General features: G+C 46.0%; 1 protein-coding gene across 1 annotated transcript; it reads left to right on the forward strand.

Annotated features, from left to right (window-relative positions):
• Positions 1–4008: 4008 nt before the first annotated feature.
• Positions 4009–17745, forward strand: LOC123522290 (zinc finger protein 343-like). The gene is made up of 5 exons (XM_045295300.1): positions 4009–4085; positions 10123–10362; positions 10557–10615; positions 13411–13537; positions 15016–17745. Exons 2-5 carry the CDS (start codon positions 10215–10217, stop codon positions 16524–16526), a joined length of 1845 nt encoding a protein of 614 aa, XP_045151235.1. The 5' UTR covers positions 4009–4085; positions 10123–10214; the 3' UTR covers positions 16527–17745.
• The last annotated feature ends 284 nt before the right edge of the window (positions 17746–18029 follow it).

Genomic DNA, 18029 nt, shown 5'->3' on the forward strand with positions numbered 1-18029 from the left:
ACTTGCTGATGAAGATCAAGAATTTCAGCTTTCACTGCCATGGCCCAGTTCTAACTTACAAATCTGACTAGACTGGAGAACACACATTGGCACAGATAAGAGCTCTCGACACATGGAATTCAGGAAAGATAAACCCCTCAGAACAGTAATGGGAGTAGTGATATCATGAAGGTAGGGAGATGTCCAGGGAGGGGGAGGGGTGAGAAAGAGGGAACCCATCACAAGATTGAATGTGTATCCCCCCCCTTCGAAGGGGACAAAGGGAAGAAATGTGGGTGAGGAGAGACAATGGACAGTGTAAGATATGTAATAACAATAACAATATATAATTGATCAAGGATGCATGAGGGCAGGAGGGGAAAAGAGAGGAGCTGATACCAAGGGCTCAAGTAGAAAATGTTTTGGAAATGAAGATGGCAAAGTATGTACACATATGCTTTATGCAATTGTGATCAATGGAGAGAAGGTTGAAGTTATCAAGGATTTTGTCTTGCTTAGATCCACAATCAATGCTCATGGAAGCAGCAGCCAAGAGATCAAAAGATGAATTGCATTAGGTAAATCTGCTGCACAAGACCACATTAGAGTACTGAAGGATGTAACTTTAAGGACTAAGGTGTGCCTGACCCAAGCCGTGGTATTTTCCATTGCTTCATATACATGTAGAAGTTGGACATTGAATAAAGAACACCACAGAAGAATCAGTGCATTTGAATTGAGATGCTGGAGAAGACTATTGAAAGTACCATGGAGTGCCGAAAGGACAAACCATCTGTTTTGGAAGAAGCTTGGCTTAGATGAAGAATGCTCCTTCGCGACAAGAATGGTGAGACTTCATCTTGCATACTTCGGACATGGTATCAGAGAGATCAGTCCCTGGAGAAGGACATCATCTTTGGTAAAGTAGAGGGGCAGCAGAGAAGAGGAAGGCCCTCAAGAAGATAGATAGACATGGGGGCTGCAACGATGGGCTCAAGCACAGGAATGATTGTGAGGATGGTGCAGGACCAGGCAGTGTTTCATTCTGTTGTGTGGGATGTCAGTGTGGATTGTAACCTACTCAACGGCACCTAACAGCAATAACAGGATGAGGAACATTGTAGCACTTGGTAGAGCCAGGATCAGAACTTCTCTGACCACAGGGCTTACGACCCTCCCTGGGGTCACATTGTTTCTCTGTTTGGGATTCACATTCCTGTGTCTTTCTTACTTTAGATATTGATTACTCTTGCCACAAATTCTGAACTAACAAAATTTAAACAGCAAAAAATGAAAAGTAAAAAAATTTAACTTGATCTCTCTATATCTCTATATCGGTCTATCTATCTATCTATCTTTCTATCTATCTATCTATCTGCCAAAAGTCCTCTAGTGTCAACGTCATCTTCAAGGAATTTTACAAGTTCCTTTAGAACCAGGAACATTGAGGTATCTCATAGAATCTAATCAACACTTCACTAGTGATCCTAGACAATGCAATGAGACTAGAAAATGTAGTAATTAAGATTCATTGGAAAGGAAGTGAAAATGTAGTGGAAACTACAAGTATGGTGAGAGGATGCAACCCTGACCCACAGCTTTCCTGGTTTTAAACCCTGCAGTGTGCCCTTGCTCTGCTGCACAGCTTCCTCTGGATCCATGTACAACGACCTCAGGAGCACGATGAAGTGTTGTGGAATTCCCATTCTTCTCAAGGTGATCCATAGTTTTTTATGGTCTGCACAGTCAAATGCCTTGGCATCGTCAATAAAATGTAAGTAAACATATTTCTGCTATTCTCTGCTTGGAGCCAAGTTCCATTGGATGGCAGTAGAAATGATGACCTAGGGGGATGATTGATCATTGTCGTTTTCTAACACAAAACGACAAGGATGTCTCTAAGGTGAACTAGAGACAAATATAAACCGTAGATGTATGAGTGATTTGGGGGCTTGCACTTACTTCTGGCCCCACACGGACTTCCTCTCCGTGCACTTGTTTATATCTTCTCTTCTTATAAGGAATCAGATTTAGTGCTACCCTAAATCAGGATTTGTTCTTGAGCTCCATAGCTAATTACTCTACAATCACCTAATTCTGAATAAGGTCACATTCTGAAGTTCTGTATAGACATGAATTTCGAGGGAACACTAGGCAACCCACTAAAAAAACAGAAATGTTTTCCATAAAAGCTATAGCCTCCCATGGGGATGAATAACAGAAATATGGTGAAGGGAGACAGTGGACAGTGTAGGATATGAAATAACAATAATAATATATAATTTATCAAGGATTCATGAGTGTGGGGGTGAGGGAGGGATGGGAGAAAAGAGGAGCTGACACTAAGGGCTCAAGTAGAAAGAAAATGTTTTGGAAATGTTGATGGCAACATATGTACAAGTGTGCTTAATACAATTGAATGATGGATTGTTATAAGATTTGTAAGATGATTAATAATAATAATAAAAGAACAAAGGGGGGGGGAGCTGTACCAGTTTACATGCCCACCACAAATGTATGAGGGTTCCAGATACTTGTCATTATTTAGTTTTTTTTATATTCCAGTGGGTGGGAAGTGATTCATTGTGATTCACTTTTAATTGATGTGAGGTGATGTGGTGTGAAGTAGGAGTTTAATTTCATTTGCTTTACCTATGACCACAGTCAGCATACAGCAGTTCCATCAGCTGGGGGGAAAAACAAGTCTTCCTTGTACAATCCTGGGGCAGTTACATAATCTCCTGTCAACTTGTGAAGGGGTGGAGTCTAGCTTGTCAATCAGGTCGCAGCTTGATGACCTCATTTGGAGGCATGCAGGAGATAAATATCTCACTGGAGGCCAGATACACTCTCTGCTTAACTCCCTAGGAGACATTCTTATTGACAAGCCACGTGGAGCTACACTGATGGAGCCAGAGCCCTGGAGCTGAAGGACCCACGTGGAGAACCCACACCAGTGCTGAGATGCGTCCACCACCACTGAATCCACAAGACACTCCACCCACTGTCCTGTGATCTTCCTTCATTCAGTGTCATTGCATGTACTGCGTGAGTCTGAAGAGGAATTTATAGACTGGTATCTGACATACGGGCTATTATCCGATTTACGGACTTGATCTGGATTGGGCTGGAATGTTTTCTTAATATACAATTGCTCTTTTATATAAAGCTCTTTCTTATACAGATATGAGTGTTTCTGGATTTATTTCTCTAGTCTACTGGGACTAACACAAATCCTTTGGTAGCCCTACCTTCCCAACTTGCCTGGCAACCACAGATCTATTCTCCATCACTGGGGTTTCGAACTCTGAGAATGTTATATTAAACGGAATCATCCAGCAAGTCCTCTCCTGAGACTATAGGTGAACTTTAATCTAATTTGTATTTACCCTTACAATGGAGGGGCCTGATTTGCTTTTCCCTGAGTGAAGTGAGGCTGATGGCAGGGGTGTAACAGGTAGCCCGAGGCCCAGCATCCACCGAGCTCAAGGACAGAGAGGCATGTACGTGACGGAGCCATTGTCCAGGAACCTGAACTTCACAGGGCAGAAAACCAAATCTTCGGCCACCAAGTGGAGTCTGATTCATAGCGATCCTAGGGCCGGAGACGGTAAATGGAGGGTCTGAAAGGCCAGACGCTGCGGCAGTCAGCAGCCTCCCAGCGCTTATGGCACAGCGCCGCCCAGGCTCCGTAGACGGAGGGAAAGCCAGGCTCCCAGGTTGAGTGCGGGGCGGGCCGAGCTCGCAAGCCCAAGGCGGAGTCCGAGCGCTGTCTGGGAGGCTGATGGATGCCTGGGCTTCTCCTGAGTGCATTGGCCAAGCAGAGTCCACTCGGGAGCTGCGATCCGTTTGATGGATAGGCGTTTGGGGCGACTGGAGAGGCTGTCTCCACAATGGCTATTGTCCGGGTCCGGGTGGGAAGCTCTTGCGACGACCAATGGGAGGCGGCGGCTGCGAGGATTCTGGGGCCTGTAGTTCTCGGGTAGTTCCGCAGGCAGTGTCTGGATGGACGCCGAGAGGCCCGCACTGGTCCTTGACCCCGGCGTCTTTTCCCACGAACCCGAGGGTCCTGCCCCCGCCGATCCCGGAGCGTGCTTTCCCGCGAGGTGAGGAGCACCAGAAGGGGGTGGTCTTAGCGTTGGGATCCGAGGTGGACTTGGCTGGCAGCGGGTGGGGCTGGTGGTGGGTGGAGGGGCTTGGCACCGTGCATTCAGCGCCTACAGGTTTCGGGGTGTTTTTGGAAAAGGAGGCGCGGCTCAAGACGCGCATTTGTGGCAAAGAAATTTAGATAAGACGCAGCCTTCAATCGCTGAGTTGCAATCCTCTGCGCAGACCTGAAGGAGGCCTTGTGGCGCAGTGGGATGGGTGTTAGGCGTCGAACCAGCAGCCTCTGCGCAGGAGGAAGATAAAGAAGTCTGCTTCTCTAAAGATTGACAGCCTCGGAAACCCTGTGGAACAAGTCCGTTCTGACCTATAGGGTCGCTCCATGGGGCTGAGCACACCTACCTTCTGCCCCTGGATGAGGCCAGAGAGAGAGTCGTCCGGAACTTGGGATTTCTTGGGTGGGATTATCCTGGACCAACAATTCCCCAATCGAGAGCTCCTGCATTCCCGTTGTTACTGCGGGGATGAGATCAGCCAAGGGCAAGCAGCCTACCATTGTTAGTGGGGCCCCAGAGAGGGCGGTAAAACCCGAATTCTTTCGGTGGGGAGTGCTTACTTGGCCCTGCATGTCCGAGGCTTGGTGGGGAACCGGGGTTTATCGCATTGAAGTTATGTTTGCTTTCGGTGGGGCCTGAAGCCTTCCCAGGTGGCGGGACCCCAGGGACGATGCAGCGGTATCTCAGGACCTGTTGTGTCTTGGTTGCTTGCTGGAGGGGCTTGGGGGTGAGAAGATCATTGGGAGTCAGCTCAGTACTGTTTCACTATCCTTAGGGAGTCGTGGGAGAGTTTCTTGGGTCTGGAAAGGTGTGTGTGGCGGGGTGGTGGGGTGTCTTAGGCCTGGGACTGACTGTGGAAGTACTCCTGTCCTTTCTAAAGAGGTTCCAGGACCAGCATCTAGACGGGTTCCTTCTGAGCAGGGACGGATCTGCGTCTCGCAGGACCCTCTCTACTTGCTGAGGAAGATCTCAGCTTGGTGTATTGTGGTTGGTCATTTGGCCAATCTCCTTGTCGTCTGTTTGCTTCGGTCGGGACTCCTGCTGGCAGGCAGTCTTGGTGGGGTGTTGCAGAAAACTCCGAGACTGACTATCTAGATCACTTCTGGACTCTCTGGTGGTGGCTAGGTCTCAGGATTTTAATTTAAAAAAAAGATTTATTAGGAACAGATTTCGAATCTACTCTTTAGAATAGTAGGTAGTTCGGCAGCAAGGTAGGTTTGTCAGGCAAGCATTAGATGCCGCTGTAAGGACAGTGGTTCAAGCCCACCAGCCACTCTGTGGGAGAAAGGTGGGGCTAGTTGCACCTATAAAGATTTAAAATCCTGGGTAGGGTCACCGTGAGTCTGAGTTGATTGGATGGTGGTGGGATATCTTGCTTCATCTATATGCCCTCAACCTGACTGGATACTCTGAGAATTTTCTCACCCCACAGGGGTCAGTCAATACTGACATTGTCACTGACCCAACTGGCTAAAACGATGGCATTCCACAGTGGCTGAATCTCAAATATAACACATGAGCTTTTGTCAGCTTGAGCAAGAGATATAACCTCTGTGTGCCCCAGTTTATCACAGATCCTCACTCTTGGGACTTTTGAGAGACAGACTTGTATAGTGCCTGGAATTGTTTCTGGTATGTAGTGAAAGTTAAGTAAGCAGTTAACAATTTTTAATATGCTCCCAGCTGTCTGAAAGTTTGTCATAATGTGATGACTTGGGAATTCCTGTGAGGCTGGAAGCTCTGCCAGTGGCATTTCAAATACCAGCAAGGTCACCCGTGCCACCCATACCCCGGACCACCCCCTGGCCTCGAGAGGTGGGTAGACCAGCACCGAATGGGGACTTTGTCGTTCTCGTCCCCACCACCCACGGTGAACAGATTTGAACAGAGCTTCCAGGCTAAAAACAGATTAAGAAGAAGGAATTGGCAGTCCACTTCTGATAAATTAGCTGCTGAAATCCTTATGAAAACAGTGGGTCTTCATCCGATTTAGTGTCGGCAGATGAGCCCCTCAAGTTGGAAGCCACTCAAGCTATGACTGGGGAAGAGGTGCCCCTGTATGCAGAGCAGCCCTTAAGGATGCGGCTGGAGCAAAGCAGTCAGGAGCCTCAGTTTGCTAAGGTGCATGACTCGAGACTAGCAGAGAGAGCGACAAACATCCCTTAGTAATTGACACATGGAATGTACAAAGTACGAGTCTAGGGAAATTGAAAGTCCTTAAAAGTGATATGGAAAGCATAAAGATTGTGACCCCAGATATCAGCGAGCTGAAAGCAGTTGGTATTGACCATTTTGAGGTGAACAATTACATGGTTTACTGTGCTCAGAGTGACAACAATGATGTCGTATTCGTTGTCAATTTTCTTTTCAAAATTTATTTTGACGTCCAATGCTGTCTGTGATAGGGTATTATTTGTAAGAACGACCAGTTACTACTACTGCAGTTCAAATGCACCCCCAATTGCTAAAACCAGTGAAGAAATTTAAGAATTCTGACACTTTTTCTGTCGAAATGGATCAAACACATACCAAGATGCTGACAATTACTGGCGATTGAAAAGCGAGAGTTGGGAAGTAAGAGGCAGGGTAAGTAGTTGGAAAATATGGCCTTGGTGACCGAAGCAGCCTTGGAGACTGCACAATAGAATTTTGCAAATCCAATAACTTCTTCATTGGAAATCACCATTTTCAACAACACAGCGAGTGATCATACGTACAGAACTCACTCGGTGGAAAGCACGGGAAACAAATGGACGACATCTGTGGGAAGAGAAGCTAGAGACGCTCAGTACCATCAGCCAGTACGAGGCCAGATGCTGACTCTGGAACACACACGTTCAGAACATGAGAACACATCCATGACAGCCAAGTGACAACCTGGTATATCCTACCTGAATATAGAGACCATCTCCAGAACAGATTTAACATACTGAACACTAATGACCGAAGACGAGGCGAGTTGTAGGCTGACAGGAAGAATATCATATATGAAGAAAGCAAAAGATAAGTAAAAAGACAAGAAAGAAAAATGCAAAATATGTGCCAGAAGAAACTTTGAAACTTGCTCTTGAACACAGTAGCTAAGGCAAGTGCAGGGGTGGCTAGAGAGCTGGCCGTGTAGCCATGTAGCTGTTTATTGGCTTAGAGTAGTGATGAATGCTTCCAGCTGTCTGGAAGAGACCCATATTGGGGCCCATTCCAAAGAAAGATGATTAACAGAATGTGGTAATTACCAAGCAATATCATTAATATCACATGCAAGCAAAATGTTGCTGAAGATCATTCATCTGGGTGCAGCAGTATGTCAAACCAGATTCAGAAGAGGATGTGAAACAGCATTTATCCTTACTGGCATGAGATGGATTTGTGATGAAAGCAGAGAATACCAGAAAGATGTTTACATGTGTTTGATTGACTATGCAAAGGCATTTGATGGTGTGAATCATAAACATGTAGAAGAATGGGAATTCTAAAACATTTTACAGAGCAAGAAACAGTTTGAACACAATAAGAGAGTACTGTGTGGTTGCAAATCAGCAAATGTGTGCATGTCATCTTTGTATCCAGTGGTGGGATTCAGTCAATTCGAACCTGTTCGGCAGAATCAATACCTAATTTTTGGTTGAGTTTGGCCAACGGTTGTTAAAATGGCATTTGTATCAGGGTTCTCTCTAAGGTGTGTGGCTGGGCAGCCACCCGATGTATAAATCACAAGTCTATACTGCTTACTCCTTTTTGATGTTCATCTGCACAACAGCGTACTCTAAACCCCTGTAGTAATGTTCATTCCATCCATAGGTGTAAAAAATTACAGACAGACCTATGCTTGTAATGTTTATTCATTTCATAAATCTTGCTATACTTTTGATGAAATATTACATTTTCATCCCCCTGCCTTGGCCATTTCAGTTAACAAACATATAACATGAAGAGAAAAAGTGCCAAACAATTAGAGGGTGACACATTGTCATTTGATTCAACTTTGTGTTATGCCCCATAAATCAAGGTGATACCATGAGTGAATTATGCAATTCCTCAAAGTGTTCAAAGAGCTAAGAATAGTGTCAGAACAATTACTGTAAGATCAGCAGAAGCAGAAAGGGGTTTTTCAAAGATGAACATGATACATTCAGAGAAGAGAAGTCACCTGTTTCCAATAGATCAAACACAATGACTATTGTCTAATTGGCCTACTTATAAAGGAATGAGCTCCTTCTCCTACAGTGAAAAGATGATGAAGGGTAAATCATTCAGCCCATGATGCGCAGATAAAGTGAAGAATATTAAAAATGAGGATGCCAATCAAGAAGCAATATCAAAATATCTTAAATGCAGTTTTGTTTTTTGTCAGGTTTTATTTAAGTACTAACTGTGTAACATAATAAACTACCTTTCTCTATATAGTTTTTTATCCTTAAAACAGTCCTTAGGGCAGGAAACCAGTCGTTATAATATTTGGACCCCACCCCTGGTTGTTGTCTTTTATCCTACTTATTCAGTCTGTATGCCGAACAGATGCTTCAAGAAGCTAGACAATATGAAGATGATCAAAGCATCTGGATTGAAGGAAGACTCATTAACAACCTGCAACATGCATATGACACAACTTGCTGGCTAAAAGCCAGGCACACTTACAGCACTCCAGTATGGATTACAACTCAATGCAGAGAAAACAAATATCCTCACAACTGGACCAATAGATATCATCATGATAAATGTAGAAAGGGTTGGAGAAAGTCAAGGATTTTATTTTGCTTGAATCCACAATCAACACTCATGGAAGCAGCAGTCAAGAATTAAAGAGGTGTGATACATTGGACAAATCTGTTGTGCAAGTCTCTTTAAAGTGCTACAGAGCAAAGATGTTCCTTTGAGAACAAAGGTGTCTGACTCAAGTATTTCCAATCACGTCATATGCATGTGAAAGCTGGACAGTTAATAAGGGAGACCAGAGAAGGATTGATATAGTTTGGTCTTAGTGAATACTGAAAGTTCCCCGAATGGCCAGAAGAACAAACAAATCTGTCCTGATGAAGTATGGCCAGAATATTACTTGAAAATGACGGTGCAAGACTCCTTCTCACATACTGTAGACATGTTATCAAGAGACGCCAGTCCCTGCAGAAAGGACATCGTGTGAGGAAGACCATCAAGGAGATGGATTGACACAGTTGTGTCATCAGACTTGAAGGTTATTAACAAGCCTTCCTCCAATCCTGATGCTGGCCTGGAGTTTCTGGGTAGCACAAATAATTAAGGTCTCCACTCCTAGCAGAAAGGTTGGCAGAGTGAGCCCAGGTGGATGCCCTTCAGAACATAGTCCTGACAGTCTGCTTCTGGAAGATCACAAACGAGGTCACTGTGCAGAGGGTAGGCCTGTGGTTATGTGGATTACCTTTCTGGCCAGGGTGTTTGAGGAGCTCCTAACATCATCTGCCTTTAATGACCACATGAGTGGAGGACTTTGACTGAGAGAGTGGCATTCATCCATAGATATGGAAGGTGGAATGCTATCTTTGCAGAAGTCATTGTGAGACCTGAAGAGACTCTGTTCAGATCCCTAAGCTCCTCATTGTACAGGGACACAGAGAACTGAGCCTTGGATTTGAACCAGCTGGAACCTTGCATGAGGATAGTCGGGCTGACTGCTGCATGCCATGAATTGTCTGCAAGGAGAGGCCAGGGGCTCTTTCTCCATAGGCACTAGACTCTATTCTGTCTTCTCTCTGACTACAATGACAGAAAATTATCTTGGACTTGGAACTTGAATCTGAGGTGTAGGGACAAAGTTGGGAATAGCAAATTTTGACAGATAAAGGAGAATGTCAAGGAAGAGACCAGAAATGAATAAAGGTAGTATGTCCCAAGAACCTGAGTCAACTGGACTCTGGCTGTTGAGTGAGGTGGGTGTGAGAGGCCAGGATTCTGGTCGGAGAGGCCTGGGCTTAGAGCACGCTTATCAAGTTTGTTCTCCATCCCACAGGTCCCGGATGCCTGGAAACCAGAGGGACTTGTGCGATTGAGGTTTGAAGACACCGTCTTGCAGTGAAACGGAAATCACTTTCAACTGGGCCTATGGCAGAATTTCGAGGTCGTCCCTGGACTGAATCTGGGGCCTTTAGGTTGCCTGATCCTTCTGCCCGGGGAGAGCAGGACTGGGAGTGGATTTTCACTTCAAAGAGCAGGGAGGAGGTGAAGCAGACTCAAAAGCATAAGACAAAAGGTGAGGGTTATTAAGGATCTGTCTGGAGGGGTGAAGGTAGAGGGAAGAACTCAAGGCTCTGGGCTCAGGTGAGGATGCGTTCATGGCCACGACTGAACCCCGTGGCTACTTCATCTCATCCCGTGGCTCCGAAGAGCTGCTCCAGGGGCCTTGTGGGAAGTCTGTTGACTCATAGCTTGTCTTTCTCCCTTTAGATTTGTCTTCTAAGGATAAGAACTGGTCCCCAGAGGGGAAGAGGAAGCCCACAATACTGGTGGGTAAAAAAAAAAAAAAAATTACTTTATTTTCTGAAACGCTAGCTCATTTCGCAGCGAATAGGCATACTGTATATTCTTTGTTTGTTTAAAATCATTTTATTGGGGGCTCTCACAATTCTTATCCTAATCCATACATCCATCCATTGTGTCAAGCACATTTGTACATTTGTTGCCATCATCATTCTCAAAATATTTGCGTTCCACTTGAGCCCTTAATATCAGCTCCTCATTTTCCCCCTCCCTTACCACTCCCCCTATTCTTTCTTTTGAGAAGACAGAAGTTGATCAACCTTTGGGCATTACATGCCTTTTTATCAGGTACCATTTTAAGCATTTTAGAATGGTTTCTTCCAGGCGACTTAGAGATTATTTTGAAAAGCTGAGATTGTTAAATTCTCAATGTGTCCTATTCAATGTAATTTTATATCCATGTACATACTATTTAATGACACCATCTTATATACCGGGCATCTTTTTAATTTTTTATTTCTTGAATATTTTAAACATAAAGACATAGAGCACATAATGAAAATAAGTGATCAGGGACCGTCGTGTCATTTCAACAGTCACCTGTGATGGCCAGTCTTATTTACAGGAATATGAGTGTGTCGATAAGCCTCAAATTTTCAAATGGAAAATACCCAAATACCTCTTTTCCCACTTCTTTGTTCCGTTCTGACACCAGCTGCCAGTACAGCACTTCTTTGTCTGATCCTCCCCCTGGGCATGGGTCAGATCTCACAAGTTGAAAGGACACTATTCATGCCAGACCGGCCGATTCTAGCCACGAGGACCAGAGTCCATACAACACCCTCACTTCTGACCAGGTGGTTGCAAATCTGAGGTGTCCTCCATCCCTTTTGGATGCCAGCCATAAGTTTGGGAATGTCCCCTGGGCTCCTTTACTTCAGACCTACTGGCTACAATTCAGGGTTGTTGTGTTTTTCTCAGTCGCTCCAGACGGGAGGGGTGATGCTAGCTCAAAGGGTGGAAGTTCTCCCAGGGGCTCCCTGACTTCTGACCCATTGCCTTTTATTATTCCTTTAAGTTTGAAAATATGCTGGAATGACTCACAGAATTTTTTAAGTGTTCTATTTGTAATCGCAGCTTTTAAAATAGAAACAATAAGGATATAAATAGAGATACATTGGGCAAGGTCCGGGACGATCCCCACTAGACGGCTTCCATGCCCCATAAAGGATGTGCTGTCATCTCAGGCGCATTGATATCTTTCACCAACCGGGGAAGGATGCGTTGTCCTCTCAGGCGCATTGATATCTCTCACCAACCGGAAGCTCCCGGAGCTGCTGAGTCCAGAGCTTTTGTTGACTTTGTTTTTAGACTACAGGTTGTTTGCTTGTTTTATTGTTTATATATATACATATATATAAAACATTGGCCAATTCAAGATTTTTAAAAAGATTATTATTAATTGGGAGGTAATACATATATCATATCATTCCATAGTTCATCACATCAAGCAGTATTGTACAATTGCTACCACAATCCGTTTCCATAAAATTCTTTTCCTTCCTGGATTCCTTGACATCATCTCCCTTATACACACCCCCACCCCACCACCCCGCCCCACTGTACACGCCCAAACCCTTATTCTTCTTGCGGCTGACTTTCTTACACAGTCGCGATGGATTGGATCAGCTCATCCCTGCTTTAAGGTTAACTCCACTCTGAAAGACGTGATTTGCCTCATTACTAATGATGATGCTATTGAGGTAGGTAGTGATCTGTGAACGGAAACGCTAACAGAAGAGTTTGTATGTGGTGGAATTACAGTTAACGTGCTATATATAGTGTCTGAAATGTGAACTATCTTGTTCGGCACTGGGGTTAGTTAACAAACTGTGGTAACTGAAATTCGTGTGTATTGGAACTGGGCCAAGTGAGGAGTTCAAGCATTCTAAAAGAAATTAATTATAAATTGCATTTCAATAAAGTTTTTATAGGAGCCCTGGTGGGGTAGCGATTAGGTCCTCAGCTACTGACCGAATGGTTGCAATTCAACCCCCCCAGCTGCTCCCCAAAAGAAACACCTGGTGGTCGGGAAACCTCCGGGGCCATTCTGCTCCACCCCAAGGGTCCCTATGAGTTGGAATTGACTCAAAGCAAAAGTCTTTGTTTTTAAGGATCAAATTATCTGTCAATGCCCCTTTCCTGCAATATCTCTGCTATTCTCTTACTTCCTGTGATGGATGGATGAGGTGCTGCTCTGCATGAGCACGTTGTTAAAGACCTCACTGGGGAAGCTCATTAAGGTGAAGATACAAAGTAGCGGTGTCACGGGCCCCATTTCGTGGCCTGGACTCGTCAGCAATGCTCATTCCCAGCTCCATCTGTTCTCTCCCCTTTCCTCCAGAGTGAAAAATTCCTCCCGTCCTTTTAATCTTCACCATCCCTGACTGCTTAGCACAAGTCCCACCTCCTTGACACCTTTTGATGTTTTCTTGTCCACCCTAACCTCCGTCTTTGAATTCATCCCTAGGAATTCTCGAAGTCACTTTCTTTCTGAATATTGCTTAGCGCTTTCAGACTGATTCACGAAGCATTTCCCCAGTGATGCCAGACATATTTGAGGGCCAGGATGTATTTTGTCCAGTGCATGTGCTCCCACCGATTTTAGAACAAGGCCAGGGAAGGACCTGATACGGAGACTGGTGTTCTGTGCTAGGAAATAGTTGAGCTTCTTCAGACAGAGACTCGTTAAGGGCCACCAGTGAAGCCCTACTGATCGGGAAAATTGATGTGCTGAGCATTGAATCATTGCTTCTCCCAGGAGCCGGTGACATTCGAGGACGTCACCGTGGTCTTCACGGAGGCCGAATGGAAGAGGCTGAGCTCTGAGCAGAAGAGCCTCTACAGAGAAGTCATGCTGGAGGTGTACAGGGATCTGCTTTCCTTGGGTGAGGATAAACTCTTCTTTTCCTTTATAATAATGCAGCAGGCGTTTGTTGACCACCTACTATGTGCCAGAAGTATCCTGGTGGTAGTGGTGAAGCACTTGACTACCAACCAAAAGGGCAGCTGTTCTAACCCACTCAGTAGGAAAACGATGTGACCATCAGCTTCCATAAAGATTTACAGCAATGGGCCTGGGAGCTCGGGAGCACAGTCTCGGGGGACATTGGCATCAAGGTCGACTGGCAAGGTCTAATTTACAAAAACAGGATGTTAGCTCACAGGGTTCTGAAAAACTTCTGAGTAGCTATCTAAACGTGTAATTAGTGGTCTCTCCCCATGTGGAGCCAAAAAGAGTGAAGAAAATCAAAGATGCGTGGAAACAATTAGCCAAACCCCACACTCAGTGACCCCGAGATCAGATTTACATAGTGAAGAAATAGATTGTTTCTGGAGAAACGATGAACCGAAAAAGCGAAGGAATCAGAAGAAAGCGTGAAAATGATGTGGGGCATTAACAAGAGAAACAAACTTACATCTCATTGGGATCCCAGAACACGAAGGAACAAAAGAATCTGCCGAGAAAATATATACAGTAGATGAGGCACAGCAGCAAAACCAAGTGCATAGACAGGGCCTTGGTCTTCGGGCCCTCAGAGGGAGACAGCCGAGTGATGTGGGCTCGGGGCTTTGCTCGCAGGTTAGGTTACCTCCAAGCACTTAATCAGAGTCTTCCAGTTGAAGCTTACTGGTAATGTGAAGTAAATCTGGTGTAGTATTAAATTAAAAAAATTGGCGCTGGGGAGGGAAGGGTGAAGGGGCCATTGATACTCTCTATGAGTTCAGTAATACTACTTCTGGGTTCAGTAATGCACAATTGTACGGTTGAGATATATAAGTATTATATTAAAGTCATCGAGAGCATGAGAGATAATACAATGATACAGTCAGACACGTTACATGGCAACATTGCTCACCTCAGCCCAGCTTGGTGGTCCATGTAGAGAGAAGGGGAAGGGAAGGAGGGGAAGGGAACAAGGGAGAGGGGAGTGACCGGGGAGTGAGCAGCAAGGAGCTCAAAGTCAGAGAGAAAGATCTATATTGCTGGCTCACACCTGTAATCCTTTTGGGGGCAAGCCAGCCAATGGGAAGTTTACTTGATGTGTCAAAAGGACTGTTGTTGATTGGCGAGAGGCCAATTGGGTTGTGTATTGTCAATGACAGAGATGCCAATAAAGGTGTTGCTGGTTACCATTGATTCCAACTCCTGGGATCCCTGTGTGCTCCTAAGGGCTTTCAAGGCTGGGACTCTCCGAAGCGCATGGCCAGGCCTACCTGTTAAACTACCGACATCTTCCTGGGAGTTGAGTGCTAACTGTGCCACCCAAGAAGCCCACCCATGAGACAGCATTGTCATCAGAGAAGGCAGGACAGCCATGCAGCCCCACTGTGGCTATTCTAACCAGACACTTTCTCTCTTCAGCAGATCCAAAGCCAGCCATCTATCCTGATCCCTCCAGCCTTCTGCCTCTCTTTGGTCAGCCGTTCCTCAGCCAACACGTGCTTCAGATCGTCCCAGGCTTCTGTGCAGAAAATTACTTCCATCCAGGGGGGTGCAGCCCAGGGCAACAGAAGCAGCCGGAGCAGCAGGAGTCTCCTCAGAGCTGCAGGAGTGAGAACACAGAAAATCGGGAGAGAGAAGACGTCTCCACACACTTGTGGGAGAGGACAGAGGAGAGAGAGACTTCAAAGAGATTCTCCAGCCCACTCCAGAGACCCTCACCAAGCCCCAGAGAAGGCAGCACAGTGGTAGGAATAGGGCCCAACTCAGTCCAAAAGGTAAGCTCTGTGGAAACAGACAAGGGGTTGAAGGAATTAGAGACCTCGAGATTTGGAGCAGTCAGCTCTAGAGAGGATGGGCCAGACTGTGGTCCTAAGTCACACTTCATCACAAATCAGAGGGCCCTCTTACAGGAGACCCCCTATGTTTGCAGGGAGTGTGGGAGAGGCTTTAACCAGAAATCCCTTCTCTTTATGCACCAGAGAATACACTCTGGGGAGAAGCCTTACATACACATGGAGGGTGGGCAAGGCCTGAGCCAGAAGTCAGGCCTCATCAGACATCAGAAGACACACTCCGATAAGAGACCTTATGTCCCCAGTGAGTACGGCCAAGGCTTTAACTGGAAATCAGTCCTCATTATGCACCAAAGGACACACCCGGGGGGGAAAGCCCATGTGTGCAAGGAGTGTGGGCGAGGCTTTGACCGAAAATCCAATCTCATCAGACACCAGAGGACACATTCGGGGGAGAGACCCTACATGTGCCTGGAGTGTGGCCGAAGCTTTAGCCAGAAGTCAGGCCTTCTGCTCCACTTGGGGACACACTCCGGGGAGAAGCCACACGTGTGCAAGCAGTGCGGGCGGGGCTTCAGTTATAAGCAGAGCCTCATTCGACATCAGTGGACTCACTCAGGGGAGAAGCCCTATGTCTGCAGCGAGTGTGGCCGAGGCTTTGGGGATAAATCCTCCTTCGTCAGACACCAGAGGACACATTCAGGGGAGAAGCCACATGAGTGCCAGGAATGTGGCCGGGGCTTTAGCCAAAAGTCAAACCTCATCACACACCAGAGGACACACGCCCTTGGGAAACCCTGTGTGTTTCTGAAGTGCAGCCAAGGCTTTAGTCAGAAGCCAGGCCTTCTGTTCCACCAAGAAGCACACTCAGAGTTGACTACCTGTGTTTGCAGTGAGTGCGGCCAAGGCTTCCCCCAGAAGTCAGACCTCGCCCGACACCAGAGGATACACTCCGGTGAGAAAGCTTACGTGTGCCTGGAGTGTGGGGAAGGCTTTAGCCAGAAGTCAGGCCTCCTCCTCCACCTGGGGACACACACAGAAGCCACACGTGCAGGCAGAGTGGGTGAGGCATTCGCGCTAAACAAAGTCTCCTTGGAAATCAGCAGGCTCCCTCAGGAGAAGCTAGGTTTCCAGTGAGTGTGGTGAGAGCTCTCGAGAGAGATCAGACCGCATCAGACATCAGAAGATAGACTCAGATGAGAAATGGTGTATTGACAGTTAAGTGTGGCTGATGGTCTAACTGTAAATCACACTTTCTCATACACCAGAGGACACCTCATAGAAACTCTGTGTGTTAGGCTGGGTTCTCCAGAGAAGCAATACCAATGGCACTTAGGTGTGTAAATAAAGACATTCATCCAAGAAAATGGCTCACACCATTGTAGAGACAGGTAAGTCGAGCCCAGGTTGAGTCCATGGGTCAAAAGTCAATCTGGAGGCTTTTCCTAACTTATGTACCTGCTGATGCTCCAAAACCCGAAAGAAAGAAGGTTGCAGGCTGGCAGAGGCAGAGGCAAATGGATCCCAGGTCAGCAAGTCAGGTTTGTGACTGCAGGGCCAAATGAATCCAAGGTTGGTCGGCCATATGGTAGGCTGCTGTTGGTTCAAGTCCAAAGAGCCGGAGGTCGATGAAACAGATGCAGGAGCCAGCAAGAAGCTAGCTTCCCCCTAGTGTCGACTTATATGGGAGTAAGCCACACCCTGTGAAACTCCCTTCCAATTGTGTCAGGGTTGCGACCTAATCAGGGGATCGCGATCACCCTGATCTTCCCACAACTGCTTGGTGGCTCACTTCAGAGCCCATCAGAGACTTGAATATATCAGATCAGTCTGGGGCAGGCCTCGAATGTCAAATGGCAGAAAAGCCTGCTCCAGTGCATTTGACACAAAACCGGACCATCACACGCATTCTGGCTTTCAAGAAGGGTGAGCACGTATTTGGAGAAAAGGCACGCTTCATTATACATCAGAGAATGACTTAATTTGGGGGAGGAAAAGCAGTATGTGGACAGGGAAGTTGCACTTCCTCTTACTCCGGAAGACACACTCAGGGCAGAATCTATGGAGGGAGCTTTCTTTCAGCGACCCCCATCAACTGACTTTGGGAGGACAGAATTTTGCCGTCACGTACATTGCTTCACCCACCTCTGAGGGAGTTTCAGAAGTCTCCAGACTGCCTACGCTCCGAATGAGGGTGAAGGTGTCAATAGTAACCAAATAGACTAGAAGAGTAGAACAGTTTACTTCGCGATCTAAGGATGGTTTGGCTTGTTTTGTTATACACCAGTTCTTCCCCATGTTTTCTTTGTCCCTTTGCTGTAGTAAAATCTTTCTCTAATAAACCAGAATTCAGGCTGTGTTGCTCATCTGTCCCGAAAGATACATGCAGTTAAAATTTACAAAGTTTCTAGAATTATTTCAAACTTTGAAAAGAAGAAGAAGAAGAAATCCTAAATACACTCATGGGAGAAGCCGATCCTTTGCATGAGCAGAGGCGTGGTCTGGGATTTGGGGACAGGTGCCAGTTGAAGGGAGGGGACATCCAAAGCGGGTGAATAAGCAAATGTGGTGAAGAAAGCTGATGGTGCCCGGCTATCAAAAGATATAGCATCTGGGGTCTTAAAGGCTTGAAGGTAAACA

The sequence above is a fragment of the Echinops telfairi genome, unplaced genomic scaffold (genome assembly GCF_000313985.2).
Source record: "Echinops telfairi isolate 266 unplaced genomic scaffold, ASM31398v2 ScPeMD7_5592;HRSCAF=6446, whole genome shotgun sequence".
NCBI classification, from domain to species: domain Eukaryota; kingdom Metazoa; phylum Chordata; class Mammalia; order Afrosoricida; family Tenrecidae; genus Echinops; species Echinops telfairi.